This window comes from Ursus maritimus, unplaced genomic scaffold, assembly GCF_017311325.1.
Source record: "Ursus maritimus isolate PB19 unplaced genomic scaffold, ASM1731132v1 scaffold_26, whole genome shotgun sequence".
Classification (NCBI taxonomy): domain Eukaryota; kingdom Metazoa; phylum Chordata; class Mammalia; order Carnivora; family Ursidae; genus Ursus; species Ursus maritimus.
This window is the reverse complement of record NW_024425119.1, coordinates 574463-597610: the sequence shown is the minus strand read 5'-3', so window position 1 is coordinate 597610 and position 23148 is coordinate 574463. Positions and strand designations below refer to the sequence as shown.

At 37.3% G+C, this 23148-nt stretch overlaps 1 protein-coding gene and 1 pseudogene across 4 annotated transcripts in view; one reads left to right on the top strand and one right to left on the bottom strand.

The window, feature by feature from the left end:
* The window catches only part of BCL2L13 (BCL2 like 13), an 89269-nt gene that overhangs the window by 40095 nt on the left and 26026 nt on the right, over positions 1 to 23148 (top strand). For 2 of the 4 annotated variants that reach the window (XM_008704814.2, XM_040641971.1), the window contains exons 1-2: positions 493 to 621; positions 11844 to 11987. In XM_008704814.2, coding sequence (XP_008703036.1) covers positions 11874 to 11987 — 114 coding nt within the window. In that variant the 5' untranslated portion in view covers positions 493 to 621; positions 11844 to 11873. Of the gene's footprint in view, positions 1 to 464; positions 622 to 4931; positions 5002 to 11843; positions 11988 to 23148 lie in introns of those variants that run through there. The other 2 variants (XM_040641970.1, XM_008704813.2) reach the window with 2 other exon arrangements.
* Positions 18007 to 18668, bottom strand: LOC103675695 (annotated as a pseudogene).

Sequence of the window (23148 nt, the reverse complement as noted above, 5' to 3'; positions counted from 1 at the left end):
ACTAAGCCACCCAGGCCCGCTTGGCTTATGTATTTTAGCAAGCCAGTTTAGTCTCTTTGTTCTTGTAAAACTAAAATTTTCCATAAAAAATTTTCCTTTAAAAAAAAATCTCTAAACTAGGACCTATTAAACCTTGTGTTCAGGAAAGATTAATATCCCATAATAATTGTCTGACCTTTTTAAGTGGCTTATAGCCATTAGCTTGTTTCCAGTAGTAGGCGTCTTAATCCCGTGAGTTTTTGTAGCACAACTTTTTTTTTCTCAAATTTAAGATTTAAACTTAAAGTTTTTTGCTTTTTGTTTTTTGTTTTTTGTTTAGTAATCTCTACACCCAATGTGGGGCTCAAACTCAGGACCCCAAGATCAAGAGTCCCATGCTCTTCCATCTGAGCCAACCAAGCACCCCTGCAGCACAACTTTGGTATTATTTATTAAAATAGGTTTCTCTTTTACCCTGTCTTCAGCATTCACCAGCACAGGCTTTGACCGTCATACTTCTCCTGTGTTCAGCCCTGCTAACCCAGAGAGCTCCGTGGAAGATTGTTTGGCTCATCTTGGAGAAAAAGTATCACAGGAACTGAAAGAGCCTCTACAAAAGGCACTGCAGATGCTCCTCGGCCAGTGAGTTACCATTGCTGAGTGGGGACTTGCTTCTCTAAGTAGTCTCTGGGACTCTCGTGCAGCACTGGATTGGTTAAGGCTTTGTTTTAGGTGGACACTGTCACTTCTTTTCTCACTTTTCTTTACTTTTTCTTTCTTTGCTTTCCTGAAGCATCTCTGTTTGTGTTTTGAGTGACAGCTTTTGCATCAAAGTGGTGATTTAACTGTTCCGACATGGATTTGATCATTTGTGTTTACTTGTTGAGCTGGCAGGTTTCAACAAACGCTTTCACTGCTCTGTAAGTGTAAATGCACTATTTCACTTGTCCTGTCCACTTTTTGCTACCATTCTGTCTAGAGGCCAACATAAACATAATGGTTAGGTTTTTATGCACTGTAATGTGGTGTTAACATCATATCAGTATTTTACGTATCCCAAATGTGTGCACATCTGTCCGTGGAACTGCTGCCACATTCTTATCGTGGGAACGTCCCTGCTAACTATGGTTTTGACTGTTAAAGCTCAAGCAAGAAGCTCGTAGTGAAAGTATGTTAAAATAGAACCAAGTCATCTGTTGTACATCTAAAAATTCTTTTCCTCTAATTCTTTGCTGAGAATCATTAAGGAATTGGTATGAATTAGAACAAAAAAGTTTTAATGAAGAATGACATCTAAAACAGGATGAGGACTGTTTCTTCACTAGAAGAGTCAAAATTCGGATGCCAGATTACTGGTGTAGTAAGGTAATTCCTCACTCTCACATAGGCAAAGGTTGTATGTTACCATTTGTCAGAAGGAAGCAGTTGGAGTTTAAGGAGAATTCAGTTTGTTTCTGCATATTCTGGTGACATGGGCAAATGTGAAAAATCCAAGTTATGTATAGGGCACTGAGATGAAAATCGTATTTGGACTTTTTTAACTTTATATGTGGAAAGCTTTCAAAAGAGATGTGAAGAGATTATGGGTGCCAGAAAATAAAACTTAAATAAGAAATTTGGATGTACAGTGGTGACTTTTAGAGTGTTCTGTGGAGCTTAGGGGCCCTGAGAACATGAGAGACAGGTTGAGTGGGTGGGGCTTGTTAGGCCTTTGCCAATGCTTCTTAAACCAGAATAGCTATATTTTCATACATTTTTAAATTGAGGTTTCATGTAAGATTTGAAGAAACCTGTTTTGCCAAAAAACAAAAACAAAAAAAACTTGTAAAAGCTATTGGGACAGAGAGTAAAATAACCGAGAAGTAGAAGGCAAAAAATTCTGTCTCCAACTTTGATACAAACTATTTATGGCTTTAAGCAAACCATTTCATTCTATATCTAAATTTCCCCATCTATTAATTTTAACTTTATTGGGATATTATAAGCTCTCTGAAGAACAGTGTCATATATGTAAAGTATTTCTTTGGCATCCTTTTTGTAATTTACAGGAAAAATTGATATCTTCTCACCACAAAGTAAATTATATTTAAAAATATATAGTCAGATGAATCCTTGGTGGTTTTTTCCCCCACACCCTGAATAGTGATGTGATTATTTCATATTTTTATTTATTTAAATATTTCATTTTTTAAAAAATTTTTAAAGATTTTATTTATTTATTTGAGAGAGAGAGCACAAGCAGAGGAGAGGCAGAGGCAGAGGGAGAAGCAGACTCCCCACTGAGCAGGGAGCCTGACATGGGGCTCGATCCCAGGACCCTGGGATCATGACCCGAGCCAAAGACAGATGCTTAACTGACCGAGCCACCCAGGTGCCCCTAAAGATTTCATTTTTAAGTAATTTCTACACCCAGAGTGGAGCTCGTACTCACAACCCCGAGATCAAGAGTCACACACCCCACCGACTGAGCCAGCCAGTTGCTCCTGACATAATTAGTTTTTACATTGGTACCTCTGGTTGTATCTGAGAGTCAGGCCTCTTTATGAATAAATTTTTTTTTAGTAATCTTCTTTTGAAAGTTGTTAAGCTCTGTTACTAATACCTTAAAAGTAGCTAACTGATGATGAACTAGTATTATACAGGTTGATGGGAATAATTTGTAAGGTAGAAAATACCACTTACTTCTTCAGACAGTCTTGTTCAAGTGGGAAATTAATCCTGAATGCTGTATAGCCAAGCCCCAGCAGTGTGAAAAGGTTCCCCCTGCCCCTTTTTCCTCTTTGCTCTGTTCAGATAGCTCATTAGATAGGGCTGATTTTTCAGCTACTTGCTTTTCTACGTATTAGATTTCCGTTGAGTGTTTTAGTCTGCTGGATCTTTTATGTGCATGTATGTGTGTACATATAATGATTCAAATCATGTTTCATCCTGAGGGATGCTAAAGTACTCTAGCCCGACAGGCAAACTACCAGTAAGGACTAGTGTGACCCACAGCAGCATCAAACAGTTCAGGAAAGGAAGTGAAGGGACTGATAGACGCAAGTAAACTTCAGGGAGAATAATAGGCATGTATAGTATCTGAAATTCAAGTTTTATAACTACCTACTAGTTAGCCCAAGGCTTCTAAAAAATTCTAAGCTTACTTTAATGGTAATATAATATCAGGAAGATAATACATAATATCTTCTTAAAAAGGTCATCCCATGTATCTTACCTACTTCAGCATCTCTGTGGTATTGATTTTATATTGACTTGTGTAAAAAGATGATACCTGTGTCATCAGAACTGGTTTCTGAAGTATGTAGACCAGCACTGTACAACAGGTGAAATGCAAGTCATGAAATGCAATTTAAAATTTCCTAGCAGCCACATTAAAAATTAAGATTTTTAATCTATTTCATTCAACCTAGTATATTCGAAATATTACAGTTTTAACAGGTACTCAATATAAAAATATTAAAGAGCTATTTTACATTTTTTTTCCTTACTGAGTCTTAGAAATCTAGTGTGTATATTGTGCTTTGAGCATGTCACTAGCCACATTTCAAATGACCATTAGCCACATGTGGCATCGAGACATTACTGTGGCATGTTTCAAAATCCTGATTTAAAATAGGAGTAGTGTGGCCTTTGGATCCAGATGTAGTTGGGTGTGAACTCCTGCATTGCTGGTTGCCAGCTATGTGGATTTGGGATAGCTTCTCTGAGCTTCAGTTTCCTGATGTGTAAAATGATAGTATGTAATATAAAATATAAACATATAAAAATATAAAACTGAACGGTAGGCTACCGATAAGTGGTAGCTGTCTTCAATTATTAAATTTCATAGGCTGAAGAGATCACAGACCCGAGTCAGAGCAGAAAATGCCTTTGGAATGGATTTTAAAATCCTATAAAAGCAAGATTTCTCCCCTTTTTTACATATATGTTAATACTTTGCCCACAAAAATGGGGGGTAGATTTTATTAAATCTGATATTCAGGCTGTTGATGCTTTCGTATGCCACTTGGTACCAAGTCTTTGTTGTTGTTTTTAATTTGTACATGAAATCAAGTCTTTTTTTTTTTTTAAGTCCGTGTCTTTTTTTTTTTTTTTTTTTTTTAAGATTTTATTTATGTATTTGACAGACAGCCAGTGAGAGAGGGAATACAAGCAGGGGGAGTGGGAGAGGAAGAAGCAGGCTCCTAGCAGAGAAGCCTGATGTGGGGCTCGATCCCGGAACGCCGGGATCACGCCCTGAGCCGAAGGCAGACGCTTAACGACTGTGCCACCCAGGCGCCTCTGAAATCAAGTCTTAAACGTAGTACCCAAATTCCCTCAGTAAATTAGTGAGTGTTGTTGTCATCACTCAGTGATTTCGGTTTTGGTATGACTCGAACTTACGTGGAAATAATCAGAAAGGCTTATCTCTGCCCTCCAGGATTTTATGTCATAAGACTCCAAGTTAAAAATAGAGCTCTGTTTATTGGCCTTGTTTAGTCCAGCTCCTTATATCCTCAATTTGAGAGGTCTTTCAGTGACATGTTTCTTTAATTTTGAAATGTTTTAAGTTTTTTGCCTTTTAAAAAAGTTAAAATTGCTTTTAATAATGAGGTTATTTTTGTTACTATTTAATCTTATTTTAATAACCCAAGTGTGTGTTTATCTGCAACATGGAAATCCTGTTGGATGAGTTTCAAACAATTACTTTAGAAGTGTTATTATTTATTATTATCTTGTTATGTTATTAGTTGCTTTCCCAAGCTGATAGCATGCCTCTCAGCGAATAGGGAATGCTTGAAGTAAATGCATACCAAATGTTAAAAGCACATCTCATACGAAACAGTATATTGAATAGTCTTTGGTACTTTAGCAAAAAGTTCAACACAGAATAGTGACTGTATATTTATTCATCTGGAAATTTAGAATTTTCCTTCTTTGTGACCCAGACTTTTAAAAAAAAATCTCTACAGGCCAGTGACATATCAGGCATATCGGGAATGTACACTGGAGACCACAGTTCATGCCAGCGGCTGGAATAAGGTATTAACCAAATTATCTTTTCTCTTACAAGATTTTAGTGTGTTGATTAAAGAGCAGGAGAAATTGTTAACATCATATAAAAGAAAACTGTTAGAGCTCATTATTTAATGCATAAATCCAATTATGGTAAGTGGACGTTTTTGATTAAAGTGGTTTTTTGATTAATCCTGTGAGATTCTGGTTGGCCCAAAAATATGAGTCCCATAGTATGCCATTCTTTCTTCCTACCTATTCTGAATTTTCTATCATTTCTTCACTTCTCTGTATTAGACGTGACATTTATCTCCAGATGGTTATTTGTTATCCTGTGTGTATGTCTTGGGGCGAAAAAGAATAAGAGCTTCATTTGGGAGACCGCTTCTTCTGGTTTTCTCTCTCTCTCTCTCTTTTTTCTTCTGGTTCTCTTAAATGAGTAATACCATTTGTGTTTTATAGTTTACAAGGTATCTGATGTCACATCTCATTGGATCATCACAATCATCCTTTGCAGAAAACAGAATGGATTTCATTAGCTTTTGTTTTGTTATGTATTTAGTTAGATGAGGCGAATAATCAGAGAAAAAAGTTAAGTGACTTGTCCAGGACCCCTTGACTAGGAAATATTGAAACCAGTGCTAGAGCTGAGATCTCAGATCTTCTGATTCCAGCTTTAGTGTTTTTTCCACTGTACCATACCGCTCATCCATGATCTCAGACTGTATTATCCATTTATTTACAGGCAGAAAGTCTAAGGAAATGCAGTATAGGAGGGCTCAGCTCAGTATGAGGAAGAAGTGTGGCCCTTAGTGATCTTGTGTTAGGGATGAGAAAATTCAGTAGAATCATTTTTATAAATACCCACCTCTACTCTGGATTGATTTTTTTTTTAAGTTTTCATTTTTATCCAACAATTCCATATATCACTTGGTTCTTATCATGACAAATGCACTCCTTAATCCGCATCACCTGTTTAATCCATCCCCCCACCCCTTGCCCTCTACTCAGAACTATTAATAGTATGAGCCAGACAGTGTGACCTTACATACCTAATTTATGTATAGTGTTTTTAGTCACTTTATAATACAGGCTTTGGAAGCGTTATAGCATAATAATTAGCATCATAGGTTTTGTAATTGGACTTATTTCAAATATCAGCTTTGCCACAGACTAGGTGTGTATCTTTGGACAATTCATTAAGCTCTCTATACTTTTTTTTTTCTTTCTAAGTTTTGTTTAAGTAATCTCTTCACCCAACATGGGGCTCTAACTAATGACCCTGAGGATCAAAAGTAGCACACACTTCCAACTGAGCCAGCTAGGCATTTCACATATGTGAAATGGATCTGATCATACTAACCTCATAAATTTTACTAGATTTAAATGACATAATATAGGTTAAATGCTTATTTAGCACATTGCCTGGCACCATAGTAAGAACACAGTAAACAGTAGCTATTACGTTAGATTTAACACAGGAGAACTTGCTCGAAAATAGTCACTGTTACGGAGTTTTACTATGTTATTTAGCTGCAAATAACTTATTTAAAAAGCTTGTTTCATTTCCTTTCTTGGAATAAAAAGCCCTCTGATTTGGATATTTGAAATGCATTTATTCGTTTTATAAATAAGAATGAGCTGGGTTATGATATATTTCTTAGTAGGTCAAACTACACATGTTTAGGTACCTAGTATTACTAGCCTTCTTCCCCTATTTTATGTTCTCTTCCTTTACCTCTTGTGCAGTGACTGTTAATAGTCCACTCTTGTATGTCCTCCTCCCCTCGATCCTAGGGTTGTCCTAAAAAAAAAATCTGGGTAAACCCCAGACTTCGCTCTCTCTCTTCACCCGTCTGATTTTTCCATCGTCTGCTTCATTTTAGTCCCTCAGCTGGACCAAGGGCCAAGGCTGTGGCTTGAATAAATACCTCATATAAATGAGGCATGCCAGTTAGAGTATTATTTGCTCTGCTGAATCCAGTATTACTCTCCTACTGAGTCCTCTAAGGCTGAAAAGAATGTGGCTGTCTGGTAGGTAAATGAGGCTCAAATGAAACATGCATCAGAGAGAAGAGAAAAAAAATGTCCACAGAGCATGCCACATTAGAGATAAACTGAGTGAATATCTGTTTATCTGTATAAGGATTCTGAAAGCATCTCTATATCAAAAGAGGTGGAGGAAGAAAGCTGGTCACAAGCCTGTATTAATAGTATGATCCTTTAAAAAAAGAAGTCCAAAAAAAAAAAGTCCATGTAGAAATGTAGGTATGTATATGTCTAGAAAAACAATTGAAATATGTGCCAAAACATTAATACATAGTAATTATCTCCAAATTGTGGGTTCTTTTCTTTCTTCTCCTGCCCCCACATGGGTATTGTTTTTTCCCATGTATTTCTCTGCTTCTGAGAAAAAGAATGATCATCAAAGAGAAAAAGCCATGAAGTGCTTACCTTTGCCTTTTCTTGGGGGTGTAGAGCCTGCCAGAAATATAATCATGCTCAAGTACATTAATTGAAGGCACTGTGCATGCCATCGGACTGCTGACTATAATTATGGTATCTGCAAAATTCCGTAACTGCTCACGACACAGTAATGATCACTGCATTTTTTTTGACCCTGATAAAAACAATTATTTTAATGGTGTTCTGGTACTGTAAATGGTGTGCAGAGACACATCACACTTTATATCTTACTATCCTCTATTTTTCTCACCCCCTTTATATCCTTTTTAAAATAAACACTGTCGGGGCCCCTGGCTGGCTCAGTCAGTAGAACATATGCCTCTTAATCTCGGGGTTGTGGGTTTGGGTCCCATGTTTGGTGTAGGGATTACTTAAAAATAAAATCTTTTTAAAAATAATTATAGAATAAAATAAACATTTTAACTGGAAAAAGAGAGTCAGCTATAGTGTTAGTACATGCTGTTCATTGCGTAATAAATAAACTTTAGAAAAATAATAGCAGAAGTAAATGAATTATTTGCCTGGTTAATTTTTAGTGACATATTAAATCACTAATATTTTTAAATCTTTATTAAAATTTCAAGCATACACAAAAGCACAGCGAATAATACAGCAAATCCCATGTATCTTGTCACTCGTCTTCAGTAATTATCAGCATATGGCTGGTCTTGTTTTACCAATTTCCCATTCTCCCGCAGATTATTTCGAAGTAGGCCCTAGACATCACTTGATTCATAAATACATTAGTATGTATTTCTTCATAAATGCATTAGTGTGTATTTCCAAGGATGATGTAGCCCTTTTTTTGATGTATCTCTTTTTCTTAACCAACTGATACTACTATTATACTTATACCTCAAAATATTAACAGTAATTCTATCATCGCATAATTTGTTTAGTATTCAGATTTTTCCAGTTGTCTCACAAAGGAATTTTTCTAAGGTGATTTTTTGAATTGTGATCCAAACAAGGTCCATGCATTGCATTTGGCTGATAAGTCTCTTTGTCTTTACTTATTAAAAAAAATGAAATATAATTCATACCATAAAATTTATATTTACCCTTCTAAAGCATACAATTCAGTGGTTTTTTAGTACATTCACATAGTTATGCAGCTGTCTGCATTGTCTAATTCCAGAACATTTTTATCTTGCCATAAGGAAACCCCACACCTTGTAGTAGTCACTCTCCGTTTCCTGTTCCTCCCAGCTCCTAGCAATATTACTTGGTCTCTAAATTTGCCTGTTCTGGATATTTCATATAAATGCAATCATGTAGTATGTGTCTTAAGGCTCCTTTAATATGTAGTTATACTCTCTCTCTCTCTCTAGTTTTTTTCTTTGCTTACAAGTTATTTCTTCTGTAAAATTTCCTACTTTCTGGATTTTATTGACTGTATCACTGAGATGTCACTTAACATATTCCTTTGTATCTATATTTCCTTTCCATTGGTAGGTAGATCTAGAAGCCTAGTCATATTCAGGTTTAATCTTTTTGGCAAGAATACTTCATTGGTAATGTTCCTTATTTCCTGTGGCATCACACTGGGTGATACATAATGCCTGGTTGTTGCTTAAATTTTATTTTGAAGCAGATAGGTCAAACATTCAAACCTAATCAATCAAAACAGATAAAATTTGTGGGATATGACATTTACTGGAATTGTTAAGTTATAAATTGGTTACTAAATAGTAAATTGATGGATCAAAATATGTATTTTATCATTACAAATGTCTATTCTACTGGAACAGACCCTTGGAGCTATAAATTAATATACTTCATTTTTGTACCCAGCAAGCTATACATTCTTTAATAATAAGATAATATGTTAGCATGGTACCTATGAGGAGACAGTGAATGGAGGTATTCCTTTTTGATGGTCAGAATTACCTTAGCATTCCTTTACAAAAGTTATTGGAGAGAAAAATAATTTATATGTGTTGTGGGGATTACTATTATCCAGTAAGGAAATGACTTAGAGGAATTCAAAGAGTAAGACTATTTGGTTCCTTTTTAGTCTTAGAGATATGAATAGTGGGGACCTTTTAGGAATGGATGCTTGGGGATCCAGTTTTCTTTTTTTAAGCTTTTTTTTTTTTTTTTTTTAAGTACTGTGGGAGGGGGAGTACAAAAAAATAGCAGATATTAGGTGATAATTTCTTATGGGTAGTACACTGCCAAGTTGATGGAATCAGTTGTAGAAATAACTTACGAGGTTTTGTGTGTGATTACAAAAATTAGAGGGCAGGTGGGTTTAACTATATAAAGACAGTCTAAATTATACTTAGAAGATAGTGGGCCTGGAAGTCATCATACGGGTCCCTGAAGGTAGGATGTCAAATAGGTAAAAGAGACAGAACGTATATCATCAAGAATATTACAGTTAGAATTTGTTAGTCTTGATAAATGAAGTTTCTGTACTCTGGTTACTGCATTTCGAGAAAGATAGAATTCGGTCAGAGAAGATCTGGGAAGGGCTATCTAAATGATCACAGCACTGAGGGAACTGCCAGATGAAGAACAGGCCAAAGGATTAGTGAATTTCAGCCTAAAAAATGTGGTGAACGAGAGGGAATATGATTAAGGACTCAAGACAGTAGTGAAAGAGGATTACAGATTTATCTCTAGATGATTATGTAGTAAAAGTAGGGCATCTACTTTTGATACATGGAAGAGATAAATTTGGAACAAATAAAAATAAGTATTATTTTGTATAGCAAGTATAAAGTGTTTGCAGCTTATTTCCCTAAGAGGTAATAGAGCTTAAACATGAATAGCTTTAAATTCATTTGTAGATTATTATGGGAAATTGGACTGTCTTGAGGTATAGAACATGTCAGGCCCTTGAAGTTACTGTGATCTGAGTCAGCAGGACTGATAACATGCTGTACCTGGCTGCTGCTAGCACTGCAGCGACATGAACAGTAGCAATAGGTTCGGGGGTGGGTGTTTCTGGTTTTTAATAGTATGACAGGTTTTCTAATGGTGAAGAAAAACTAATGTATTCTTTATAGCCCTAGACCATTAGCGTTAGGAAGGGGTTTTTAAATAAATTTTGGGCTAGGGTTCTTTTACAACATTGAAAAGGGAAGTTATGTGTTTGTTGCATTCTTTCTTTCAGACTTTGATATAGATTCCCTCAGGACTGCTTTTACTTAAAAGCCAAAGAATATTAGGAAGACTATAAACTCATTGTCTTTTCTGTTTGTCCTCTTCTGCAGAAATACTTTGTAATCCCTCAGTTATTACCTTGGCATTTCAGTACCAAGGGACTGGGATTGGTTTCATTTCCTTTTGCATTCCTTTTCCAGGCATGTGGGGCCCTCTTGATGTTTTAGACTGAAGAGATTGCATGAAGAAGGTTAAATGAAAATGCTTAGTTCTTTTCAATGTGCAGTTGTTTTGGAAGGCAAGGGACTCTCGTATGCCTCTGTCATAAATTTTGGTGGTTTTAAAATATTGAGCCAAAAGGTTATTAGTAATGATAATAATACCTCCTTAGGGTTTTTTTGTTTTGTTTTTAGATTTTATTTATTTGAGAAAAAGAGCACAAGCAGGGGGAGGAACAGAGGGAGAGGGACAAGTAGACTCACTGCTGGGCGGGAAGCCCGACAGGGCTCCATCCCAGGACCCTGAGATCATGACCTGAGCGGAAGTCAGACACTTAACCGACTGAGCCAGCCAGGTGCCCCCCTATTTAGGTTTTGATGACTATCATAAGAGGGCTGATAATTTTGAAGGTTATTATTTTCAAATAGATAATAAAAGCAGATGGTACAAATTGCAATCAGTACAGAAATATATACACTGAAAACTATTTTCCCACCCTATCACTGTTACTTTGTTCTCTTCTTAGGCTACCACTAGTACCAGTTTCTTGTATATTTTTCCAGAGATACTATAGAATTATACAAACATGTATATATGTGTGTTGTGTATGTATGTGTATTTTAAACACAAATGGTACCATTATTATATACACTGTCCTGTCACTTTTCTCACTGAAAATAAGTCTTGGTGATGGAGCAGTGAACAGTCTAATTCTTTTTAACAACTACATGATATTTCGCCAAAATTTATTAACCAGTCCCTGGTGGGTTGTTTCTAGTCTTTTGCTGTTATAAATAATACTTCAATGAATTTTCTATACATGTTTCATATACACACATACACACGAGCCCAATTATTTTCATAAAATAATTATTTCTACCAACCTATGGTATAAAATCTACATGCATTATTCACAGACATTCTAGTAAGGGGTCAGTGTTTTATTCCTTTATTATAATAAAAATGAGATTCCATAATGATTCATCCAAGTTATAATTTTCTAGTAGCTGAACATATAAGATGAATTATATGACTTTCAGTTTGTTTTTTACTCTCTCATCTTTGCATTGAAGATTTTGGTGCCTCTGATTTTGCTACAACAAATGCTTTTGGAGTTGACAAGACGTGGTCAAGAGCCTCTGAGTGCATTGCTGCAGTTTGGTGTGACGTATCTGGAGGACTATGCAGCAGAGTACATCATTCAGCAAGGTGGCTGGGTATGAGCTATTACGTTTTTTTTTTTTTAATCTTTAAAAAAAGGCTAAGCTTCTCATTGTGGTTGTTTTTAGCAACAGGTTTAATATGAATATTATCATTTAATGTTATTTAACATTGATTGCATGACGCTCAGTGGCAAACTCTTCATATGGTTTCATTATTAAGATTTTACTTATCTTAAATTGATAGGTGGTTTTTTGTTTTTTTGTTTTTTTTTTTAAAGATTTTATTTATTTATTTGACAGAGAGAGACAGCCAGAGAGAGGGAACACAAGCAGGGGGAGTGGGAGAGGAAGAAGCAGGCTCTCAGTGGAGGAGCCTGATGTGGGGCTCGATCCCAGCGCTCCGGGATCACGCCCTGAGCCAAAGGCAGACGCTTAACGACTGAGCCACCCAGGCGCCCCAATAGGTGTTTTTTTAAAATAGTTATTTTGAGTAATTCTAATTATGAAACATTTTATACTAACAAAAAATATTTAAATAATTAAGAGATGAGGAATAATAAAATGAATGCCTATGTATTTGCCATCCCAGTTGAAGAAAAGAACACAGCCAGTACTTTTGAATTTTTTTATATGCCAAGAGGATTTCAGCATGCTCTTACCTACTTCACAAGGATAACTCCTCTTCTGAATTTTGTTTTTTTATTATAGTTTGATCATACATATATATGTATCTCTAAGCGATTATAACATTTTGTATGTTTTGAACTTTATGTGAATAATAATCATACTATGTGTATTCTCCTAAACTTACTTTTTTTCACACAGTGTTATATTCTTGAGACTCTCCTTGGTCATTGTTTCTCAGTTTTTTTTTATTATCACTCTTCTAAGGATCCTTTTTATTTATTTATTTGGATCCTTTGTAAACGTTTTTATCCTAATCATCTCCTTCCTCCCCCATGAAATTTTAATACTACAGATAGGAATCTATTGCCCTTTGAAGGGCCACAAGTGATTGTAGTGTCTAAGATTTCCCCCATTTTGCCAAACCTATTTTTACCCTTGAAATCATCTAATGATCTGGGTTGATGTATTGGTTGGTGTTTGGTATTTCATTCTGTAGATATTAACAATTTATTTCTCTATAATCTTATCAGTAGACATTTTCACCTTTTTGCTATTACAAACATTGCTGTTAAGACCAGTTTTATATATATGTATATAAGTTTCTCTGGTTATCTACTTGGGAGTAGAATTTCTGGGTCCAAGAATATAGACATTTTCAATTTACAAGATAATGCCAAAGTGTTTTCCAAAGTGGTTTTCAAACTTATACTCTGTCAGCAGTATATAAAAATTTTTGTTTCTTTCGTCTTCCCTAATACTTAATATTGTTGGACTTCTTAATTTTTTAAATCATTTATTAAAATAAGATTATTTTGTAGTAAGTTTGGATTTACAAAAATGTTACAAACTATTCCTGCATACCCTTCACCCCGTTTTCCCTAGTGTTAACATCTTATACAACTATGGTACCCTTATCAAATTGACTTTTCCATATTGATTTCATATCCAGCAAATTTGTTAAACTCTCTTATTATCCTGATTATTTATCTCTGGGTTTCTTGTCTTTTTCTTATTGTTTTTTGAAGATTTTATTTATTTATGAGTGAATGAATGAAAGAGAGTGCACGTGTGCGTGACCCCAGGGGAGGGGGACCTGGAGACAGAGAATCTCAAGCAGACTGTGCACCAGCTGCAGGCCCACTCTGGGGTTGATCTCACAACCCATGAGATCATGACCTCAGCCAGAACCAAGAGTTGGACGCTTAACTGACTGAGTCACCCAGGTGACCCCCCCCCCTTTTTAAAGATTTTAAAAATTTATTTGAGAGAGAGAGAGAGAGAGAGCCAGCACGTGAGTGGGGGGCGGGGCAGAGGGAAAGAATCTTCCAGGAGACTCACCTCTGAGTGCTGAGCCTGACACAGGGCTCGATTTCATGACCCATGAGATCATGAGCTGAGATGAAACCAAGAGTCGGTTGCTCAACCAACTGAGCCATCCAGGCACCCCCTCTTTGGATTTTCTTTTTCTTTTTTTTTTTTTTTCTTATAAAGATTTTATTTTATTTATTTTGACAGAGATAGAGACAGCCAGCGAGAGAGGGAACACAAGCAGGGGGAGTGGGAGAGGAAGAAGCAGGCTCCTAGCAGAGGAGCCTGATGTGGGGCTCGATCCCAGGACTCCGGGATCACGCCCTGAGCTGAAGGCAGACGCTTAACCGCTGTGCCACCCAGGCGCCCCCATCTTTGGATTTTCTACATAGAAAATCATACCGTCTGTGAATAATGATAAAAATTTTCCTTAATAACTCTATCTTTTTAACACATTTATTGCACTAATCAGGATCTTCTAGTACAATATTAATGGAATTGGTGTTAGGAGGCATGCTTGTTTTTTTCATGATGTTAAAATGAGTGCTTTTAATTATTTCACCATTTAGTTGTATGAATCTCAATGAGTGAAGTTGGCCTGTAATTTTTCTTGTTTGGTTTCAGTTTTAAAAGTATGTTGGCTTCATTTCATAAAAGAATTTAGCGTTGGGAAGGGTGTTTCCTCTTTTTCTATACTGTGTAATATTTATATGAGGTTTAAATTATTGTGCCTTGCTTCCTATAACATGCATGTAAAATTGCCTGGTGTTTTCTTTGAGGGAAGTTTTCTGGTTTTTTCCTGTCAACTTTTTTTTAAATTTTATTTTTAAGAGGGCTCCACGTCCAGTGTGGAGCCCAACACAGGGCTGGAGCTCACAACCCTGAGTTTGAGACCTGAGCTGAAATCGGGAGTTGGACATTAACTGACTAAGCCACCCAGGCACCCCTTTCTTGTCAACTTTTGATAACTTTCCTGGATATTATCCCTTAATTTTCAGATTTGTTGGTATAGAGCTGTTCATTATACTCTTTTATTTTTATTCTTTTGGAGGAGACTGCAGTGGATTTTTATACCTTAATTCTCTCATACTACTTACTTTTAAACATTTTGTTTTGGAGAATTTTGAACATATATGAAAATAGATAAGATAGTATAATGACTCCCATCACTTAGGCCTAACAGTCACTAGCTCATTGCCAATTATGCTTTATTCACACCCCAGTCATGTCCCTTCTAAATATTATTTTGAAGCAAAATCCAGGCATTATATGATTCTATCTATAAAAATTTTAGTATGGGGGCACCTGGGTGGCTCAGTGGGTTGGGCATCTGCCTTCGGCTCAGGTCATGATCCCAGGATCCTGGGATCAAGTCCCCCGTTGGGCTCCTTGCTTGGTGTGGAACCTGCTTCTCCCTCTCCCACTGCCCCTCTCCCTGCTCATGCTTACTCTTGCTCTCTCTGTCTCTCTCAAATGAATAAATAAAATCTTTTAAAAAAAATTTCAGTATGTAGGGAGGTGGATAGGGGGATGGGTGAAATGAATGAAGAGGATTAAGAGTACACTTACGAGCACTGAGTATCAAATTGAATCACTATATTGTACACCTTAAACTAATATAACACTGTATGTTAAGTATACTGGAATTTAAAAGATTTTTCAGGGGCACCAGTGTGGCTCAGTTGGTTGAGCATCTGACTCGATCTGGGCTTAGGTGTTGATCTTGGGGTTGTGGGTTCAGGCCCCTCATCAGCCTCCATACTTGGGCATGGAGCTTACTTAAAAGTTAAAAAAAATTTTTTTTTTTCAGTATGTATCTCTAAAAAATAAAGATTTTCTTTATTTTTATTTATTTATATTTAAACATTTTAAAAAAGATTTTATTTATCTGTCAGAGAGAAAGAGAGCACAAGCAGGGGGAGCAGCAGGCAGAGGGAGAAGCAGGCTCCTGGCTGAAGAAGGAGCCCGGTGTGGGACTCCATCCCAGAACCCTGGGATCACGACCTGAGCTGAAGGCAGATGCTTAACCAACTGAGCCATCCAGGCATCCTGGTTTTCTTTTTTTTAAATCACACTACCTTTATCACATCAAAAAAATTAAAAACGATTTCTTCATATCCTCAAATACCCTCTTAGCATTCAAATTTCTAAATGCCTCAAAAATATCCTCTCTTTTGGTTGTGAGGGTGATTTGACTGTGACAGCTGTCACCCCATCGATTGCTAGGTTTGATTTGACTGATCTGGCTGGCTAGGCGGCTGTCCCTTTCCTTTCTCACCACGTGTGTCCCTCCTGAGGCTGTGCACTTTGTCGAAGAGGACGACCTTCCCCAATAGAGGAGGACCATTCTTCCGTCAAGGATATAGGAGTAGCTTCGCTCCCCTGCTAGAACCTCGAAACAGGCTCTCAAGGTCCATTTGTAGAAGAATGTAGGGTAGTCAAACTTCCAGGACTCCAGACACACCCAAACGAGGCACTGAATGTGACAGTCTGCCTCGCTTTCTTTCTTTTTTAGATTTATTTATTTGAGAGAGAGAGAGAGCACAAGCAGGGGGAGGGGCAGTGGGAGAGGGAGAAGCAGACTCCCCACTGAGCAGGGAGCCCGATGCAGGGCTCAGTCCCAGGGCCCTGGGATCACGGCCTGAGCCGAAGGCAGACGCTTAAACAACTGAGCCACCCAGGTGCCCCCAGTCTGCCTTTCTAAAAAAAAAAAAAAAAATCCTCTTTTAAACTTTACAATGTATGAAGTTTTATGTTCCTTTTCTTTTTTATTATTATTTCTTAATTTCTTCTTATTTAGTTAGTTAGTTTTTGGTTTAAAATAGTTTATTATTACCCAGGATTTTTGTGTGTATATGTGTGTCTTGGGTTTTTTTACTTAAAAAAGTAAGCTCTAGGCCCAATGTAGGACTTGAACTCATGACTCATCAAGAGTCGTATGCTCGGGGTGCCTGTGTGGCTCAGTCAGTTAAGGGTCTGCCTTTGGCTCAGGTCATGATCTCAGGGTCCTGGGATCGAGTCCTGAGTTGGGCTTCCTGCTTGGTGGGGAGTCGCTTCTCCCTCTGCCCTTTCCCCTCCTGCTTGTGATCTCTCTCTCTCTCAAATAAAAAATTTTTTAAAAAAAGAGTCACGGGGCGCCTGGGTGGCGCAGTCGTTAAGCATCTGCCTTCCGGCTCAGGGCGTGATCCCAGCATTCTGGGATCGAGCCCCACATCAGCCTTCTCTGCTAGGAGCCTGCTTCTTCCTCTCCCACTCCCCCTGCTTGTGTTCCCTCTCTCGCTGGCTGTCTCTCTCTGTCAAAATAAATAAATAAAATCTTCAAAAAAAATAAAAATAAAGAGTCACATCCTCTATCGACTGAGCCAGCAAGCCGCTCCTCTTTTCTTTTTAATAACTATAAATTCAAACTTAGGGAAGCTTTCCTTTGTCTTGAAAAACAAAACAAAATAACAAAGCTTTCTGTATCATTTGCTAACCTGATTTCATTTTTTAAAAATTTTATTTATTTATTATATTTTTAGAGACAGAGAAGGAGAGTGGGGAAGAGGCAAAGGGATAGGGGGAGAGAGAGTCCCAAGGAGGCTCCACGTCCAGCATGGAACTTGATCTCAGGACCCTGAGATCATGACCTGAACTGCAATCAAAAGTCGGAGGCTTAACTGAATGAGCCGCTCAGGTGTCCCTTGTCGTTGTTGTTGTTTATATTTATTTATTTATTTATTTATTTGAGAGAGAGAGCACGAGCAGGGGAGGGGCAGTGGGAGAGAATCTAAAGCAGACTCCGTGCTGAGCTCAGAGCTTGATGCAGGGCTGTATTCCATGACCCCGAAATCATGCCCTGAGCTGAAATCAAGTCTGTTGGTGGCATTTGTGGGAAAAGAAGCCCTTGCAAATTTCTAAACAACCGTCAACTGCTAGGAAATTCTAAACCGTCTTATAGGCCAAAGAAGGAATGAGGTTAGTAAAACGCCTCAACAGAGTTTGAATAAAATACTGGTTTTGAGAGTACTGGAACTTGGATATGCAAAAATAGGGTGGTAAGTTGGGTCATGCTTACAGTGGTCTCAAGTTCAAGTAAACTGCTGTGATAATACACCACTTCACATGTCTCATACTTTTCAAGGGGCTTTTCTTTCCCTCAGTAGGTGCTGGCAGAAGGTATGCTCAGTCATTTTCAATATAGATGCCTAGACCCAAAGCCAAAGCATGAGAAAGGAGGAGAGATGGAACGAAGAGAGTCTGCAGAAAAAAATACCCCCTTTCTTCCTGGTTTCGCTTTTCCTCATGCTCACAGAAGCGGAGTGGAAACTGAAGTGGAACTCCCTGGGGGAATGGTTTCAGGCCTGCTGGACCAGTCAGACATACAGTCTGTACTTTGCTTCAAAGCATCAACTTTTCTTTTCCAATTTCTGACTGGGAGCTATGGTCTCTGCTGCTGTGCATTTCTACATTAAACATATAATCTGCCCATGTTCTTGTGGGGAAGGACTGTCACAGTAAGGATTTCCCCTTGAACTACTCTGTCCTGATTCATGTTGTGCACTCAAAAGAATCTCTTCCATGTCTCCCGTGTAGGTAGAGGTTGAGGAAGGTACGTGAGCCATCCCCCATTTTCCTCATTGCCATTATCATTGCCATTGCTGCTGTTCATGGTAGCTCCACTCAGGAATCTTCCTCACCTACATGGTGCTTTACAACGAGGGAAGAATTACAATGCAGGGAATGTAATTCATTCCCTTCTCAGTTTTCGGTTTTATTACGATATAGTACATCCAAGTTTGCTGGTTATTATAATTTGTTACAGAGAAAGTAGCTCTTTTAGTCAACTGAAATGTGTGTGCTAAAGAAAAGAGCAATAATATAAATAACTACTTTGTTGATATTTAAATTTTTAATGTGTTTTTAATCTCTAAATTTGAGTGCCCAATCTGTATTTCACATTGTGTTTTTCTTGTGTTTAAAACCAAGAGATTGCTTTTTTGACTAATTGGTGAAAATGTATCCTCTGATAGAAAGTGTCAGTATGAATCATCTTTAAGGTACTTTGTGTTAAACATTACATTGACAGGTCTTAAAACCATTATGGTCATTCTTCTAGAGGAGAATGATTTGACTACATGATGTTGCATGTCTGTTATGTAAAGTCTGTAGTACGATTTCCACGGGTAATATGTTTGTCTTCAGCCACTTGAACACAAGCTGCCTGGCTGTCAAAGTGGAACTAGTTTTGAAAACCTACAGGAAAGGAGGTGATGGCAGCTATAATCTGTTGGATGAAGGGTTTGGGCATACAGATTTGCAGAGAGGAAAATAATATTTTGTTCTCTGAATTATAAAAAGAAATGGCTGGGATAAATGTCTTTTGGATTTCTGCAGATTGTTTTGTTTTTTTATGATTTATGTTTTGTGATCATTTTTGTCTTAATATATTTGAGATGATTTTTCCATTGTACTGGTATTGAGAAGAGCACTTTATTGAGGCTTATAAGTAATGTGACTGGTGTGGATTTTTTTTAATAAACTGTAGAGTAGTTTTAGGTTCACAGAAATATTGAAGGAAGGTACAGAGATTTCTCATATACTACCTGCCTGCACACATGCATAGCCTTCCCCATTATCAACATCTCCCATCAGAGCGGTACATCTGTTACAACTGATGAACCTCTGTGGACACATCATTGTGACTCAAAGACCATAGTTTATGTTATAGTTTACTCTCGGTGTATATTCTGCAATTTGGACAAATTTAGGATGACATATATCTACCACTATAATATTATGCAGAGTAGTTTCACTTCTCTAAAAATCCTGTGTTCCTCTTGTTTGACTCTCCCTCCTGCCTAACCTTTGGCAACCACTGATCTTTTTACTGTCCCCATAGTTTTTCCTTTTCCAGAATGTCATATAGTTGGGACCATGCGATATATAGCCTTTTCAGATTGGCTTCTTTCACTTAGTAACATGCATTTAAATTTCCTCTATGTCTTTTTATGGCTTGATAGCTCATCTCTTTTTAGCATTGAATTTTTAGCACTCCTTTGTCTGGATGTACCACCGTTTATTTACCCATTCACCTACTGAAGGAGATCTCAGTTGCTTCCAAGTTTTGACAATTAGGAATAAAGCTGATACAACTATCCATGTGCAGGTTTTTGTGTGGATATGAGCTTTAAACTTCTTTGTGTAAATTCCAAGGAGTGCAGTCTGGTAAGAGTATGTTTAGTTTTGTAAGAAACTACCAAGCTGTCTTCCAAAGTGACTGTACCATTTTGCATCCCCACCAGCAATGAATGAGAGTTCCTTCTGCTCCAGACTCACCAGCGTTTGGTGTTGTTGGTGTTAGATTTTGGCTATTTTACTAGATGTGTAGTGGTATCTCATTGTTTTAATTTGCATTTCCCTGATGACATATAATGTGGAACATCTTTTCATATGCTAATTTGCCATCTGTACATCTTCTTTGGTGAGGTATCTGTTAAGGTGCTTGGCCCATTTTAAAAATCAGATTGATTGTTTTCTTATTTAAGAGTTCTTTGTGTATTTTAGATAATAATCCTTTATTAGATGTGTCTTTTGAAATTTTTTTCTCCCAGTCTGTGGCCTGTCTTTGCATTCTTTCAACATTGTCATAGACAGACATTTTTTTTTTTTAAGATTTTATTTATTTATTCTACAGAGATAGAGACAGCCAGCGAGAGAGGGAACACAAGCAGGGGGAGTGGGAGAGGAAGAAGCAGGCTCATAGCGGAGGAGCCTGATGTGGGGCTCGATCCCATAACGCCGGGGTCACGCCCTGAGCCGAAGGCAGACGCTTAACCGCTGTGCCACCCAGGCGCCCCAGACATTTTTAATCTTAATAAAGTCCAGCTTATCCACATTTCTTTCATTGACTGTGTCTTAGTGTTGTATCTAAAAAGTCATCACCAAGGCCAAGGTCATTTAGGTTTTCTCCTACGTTATTTTCTAGGATTTTTATAGTTTTGTGTTTTATACTCAGATCTGTGATCCATTTTGGGTTAATTTATGTAAAGGGTGTAAGGTCTATGTCTAGATTTGGGGCGCCTGGGTAGCGCAGTCGTTAAAGCGTCTGCCTTCGGCTCAGGGCGTGATCCTGGCGTTCCGGGATCGAGCCCCACATCACGCTCCTCCGCTATGAGCCTGCTTCTTCCTCTCCCACTCCCCCTGCCTGTGTTCCCTCTCTCGCTGGCTGTCTCTCTGTCACATAAGTAAATAAAATCTTTAAAAAAAAAAAAAAGGTCTATGTCTAGATTTGTTTTTGTGTATGTGCATGTCCAGTTGTCCCAGCACCATCGTTTGGAAAAAACTTTTTTATCCATTGTTTGCCTTTGCTCCTTTCTCAAAGATCAGTTGACTGTATTTTTGTGGGTCTGTTTCTGGGCTCTCTGTTCTGTTCCACTGATCTATTTTTCTGTTCTTTAACCAATACCATGCTGTCTTGAACACTCTAGCTTTATAATAAGTCTTGAAGTCAGGTGGTGGCAGTCCTCTATCTTTGTTCTTCAATATTGTGTTGACTATTCTTGGTCTTCTGCTTCTCCATATAAACTTTAGAATCAGTTTGTTAATATTTGCTGAGATTTTGATTGGGATTCCACTGAATCATAGATGAAGTTGGGAATAACTAACATCTTAATCTTATTGAGTCTTTATATCCATGAACATGGAATATCTCCATTTATTTAGTTCTTTTTTAATTTCTTTCATCAGAGTTTTATAGTTTCCCTCATATAGATCTTGTACCTGTTTTGTTATATTCATGCCTAAGTATTTTGTTTTTTGGGATGCTTATGTAAATAGTATTAAGTCTTTAATTTCCAGTTCCACTTGTTCATTGCTAGTATATAGGAAAGCAATTGACTTTTGTGTATTAGCCTTGTATTCTGTGATCTTGCTATCATTGCTTATTGGTTTTAGGAGTATTTTTGTGGATTCTTTCAGATTTTCATTACATAGATGATCATGTCATCTGTGAACAGACAGTTTTATTTCTTCCGTAAAATAACAAAAATTCAGCAGAGTAAATTCAAGGATCTAATTGGCTTTATTCAGTGATTCATGAATCATGCAGCATCCCATCTAGCAAATAGAAAGTAGCTCCAACCAGCTGCAGAAAAGGAGAAGTTTTTAAAGGTAGAAAGGAGGTGGGACAAGGAAATTATAAACAAAAGAAAGGATTATTTCAGGCAAGGTCACCTTTTTTTAGGGGGATGCAAGGAGTCTGTTGCATGAATTATCTCACCAGTGTTGACTAGGAAATTCCAGACTGACTGGTTAGGATCACATTCCTGAAGGAGGTTGAAATTGCAGTTAGGTTAGGTATTAAGTCTTGGTTGGTGACATGGGATTAGCTCAAGTGAATCCATTTGGGTCCTGTTGTCTTCTTTTTAGCAATTCCTTCCCAGTCTGTATACATTTTATTTCCTTGGCTTACTGCATTAGCTAGGACTTTCAATACAGTGTTGAAAAGCAGTGCTGAGAGATGACATCCTTGCCTTGTTCCTTATCTTAATGGGACTCTTTATAGTTCTCACCATTAAACTTGTTAGCTATAGGTTTTTTGTAGATACTCGTTTTCAAGTTGAAGTTCCCCTCCAGTCCTAATTTACTGAATGTTTTATCATGATTGGATGTTAAATTTTGTCAGAAGCTTTTCTGCATCTGTTGATATGATCTCGTGACTTTTTTTTTTAATTGTCTATAGCCTGTTGATGTGTTGGGTTACATTAATTGATTTTTGAATGTTGAACCAATCTTGTATATCTGGGATAAATTGCATTTGGTCATGCCATGTAATTCTTTTTTGTACATTGTTGGGCTCTATTTGATAATATTGTGTTGAGGATTTTGCATCTATGTTCATAAGATATATTGGTCTGTAGTTTTCTTATAATATCTGTCTGATTTTAGAATTAGTATAATGCTGGCCTCCTAGAATGAGTTAGGATGTATTTCCTTTGTTCTATCATCTGAAAGAGATTGTAGAGAATTGGTATAATTTATTTCTTAAATGTTTGGTGTAATTCACCACTGAACCTGTCTGGGCCTGGTGCTTTCTGTGCTTTCTGGTTTTTGTTTCTTTGTTTTTTTGTGGGGCTTGAACTCATGACCCTGAGATCAAGACCTGAGCTGAGATCAAGAGTCAGATGCTTCACTGACTGAGCCACCCAGGCATTCCTGTGCTTTCTGTTTCAGAAGATTTTTGATGATTGATTCAATTTCTTTAATAGATACAGGCCTATTCAGTTTTTTTTTTTTTTTT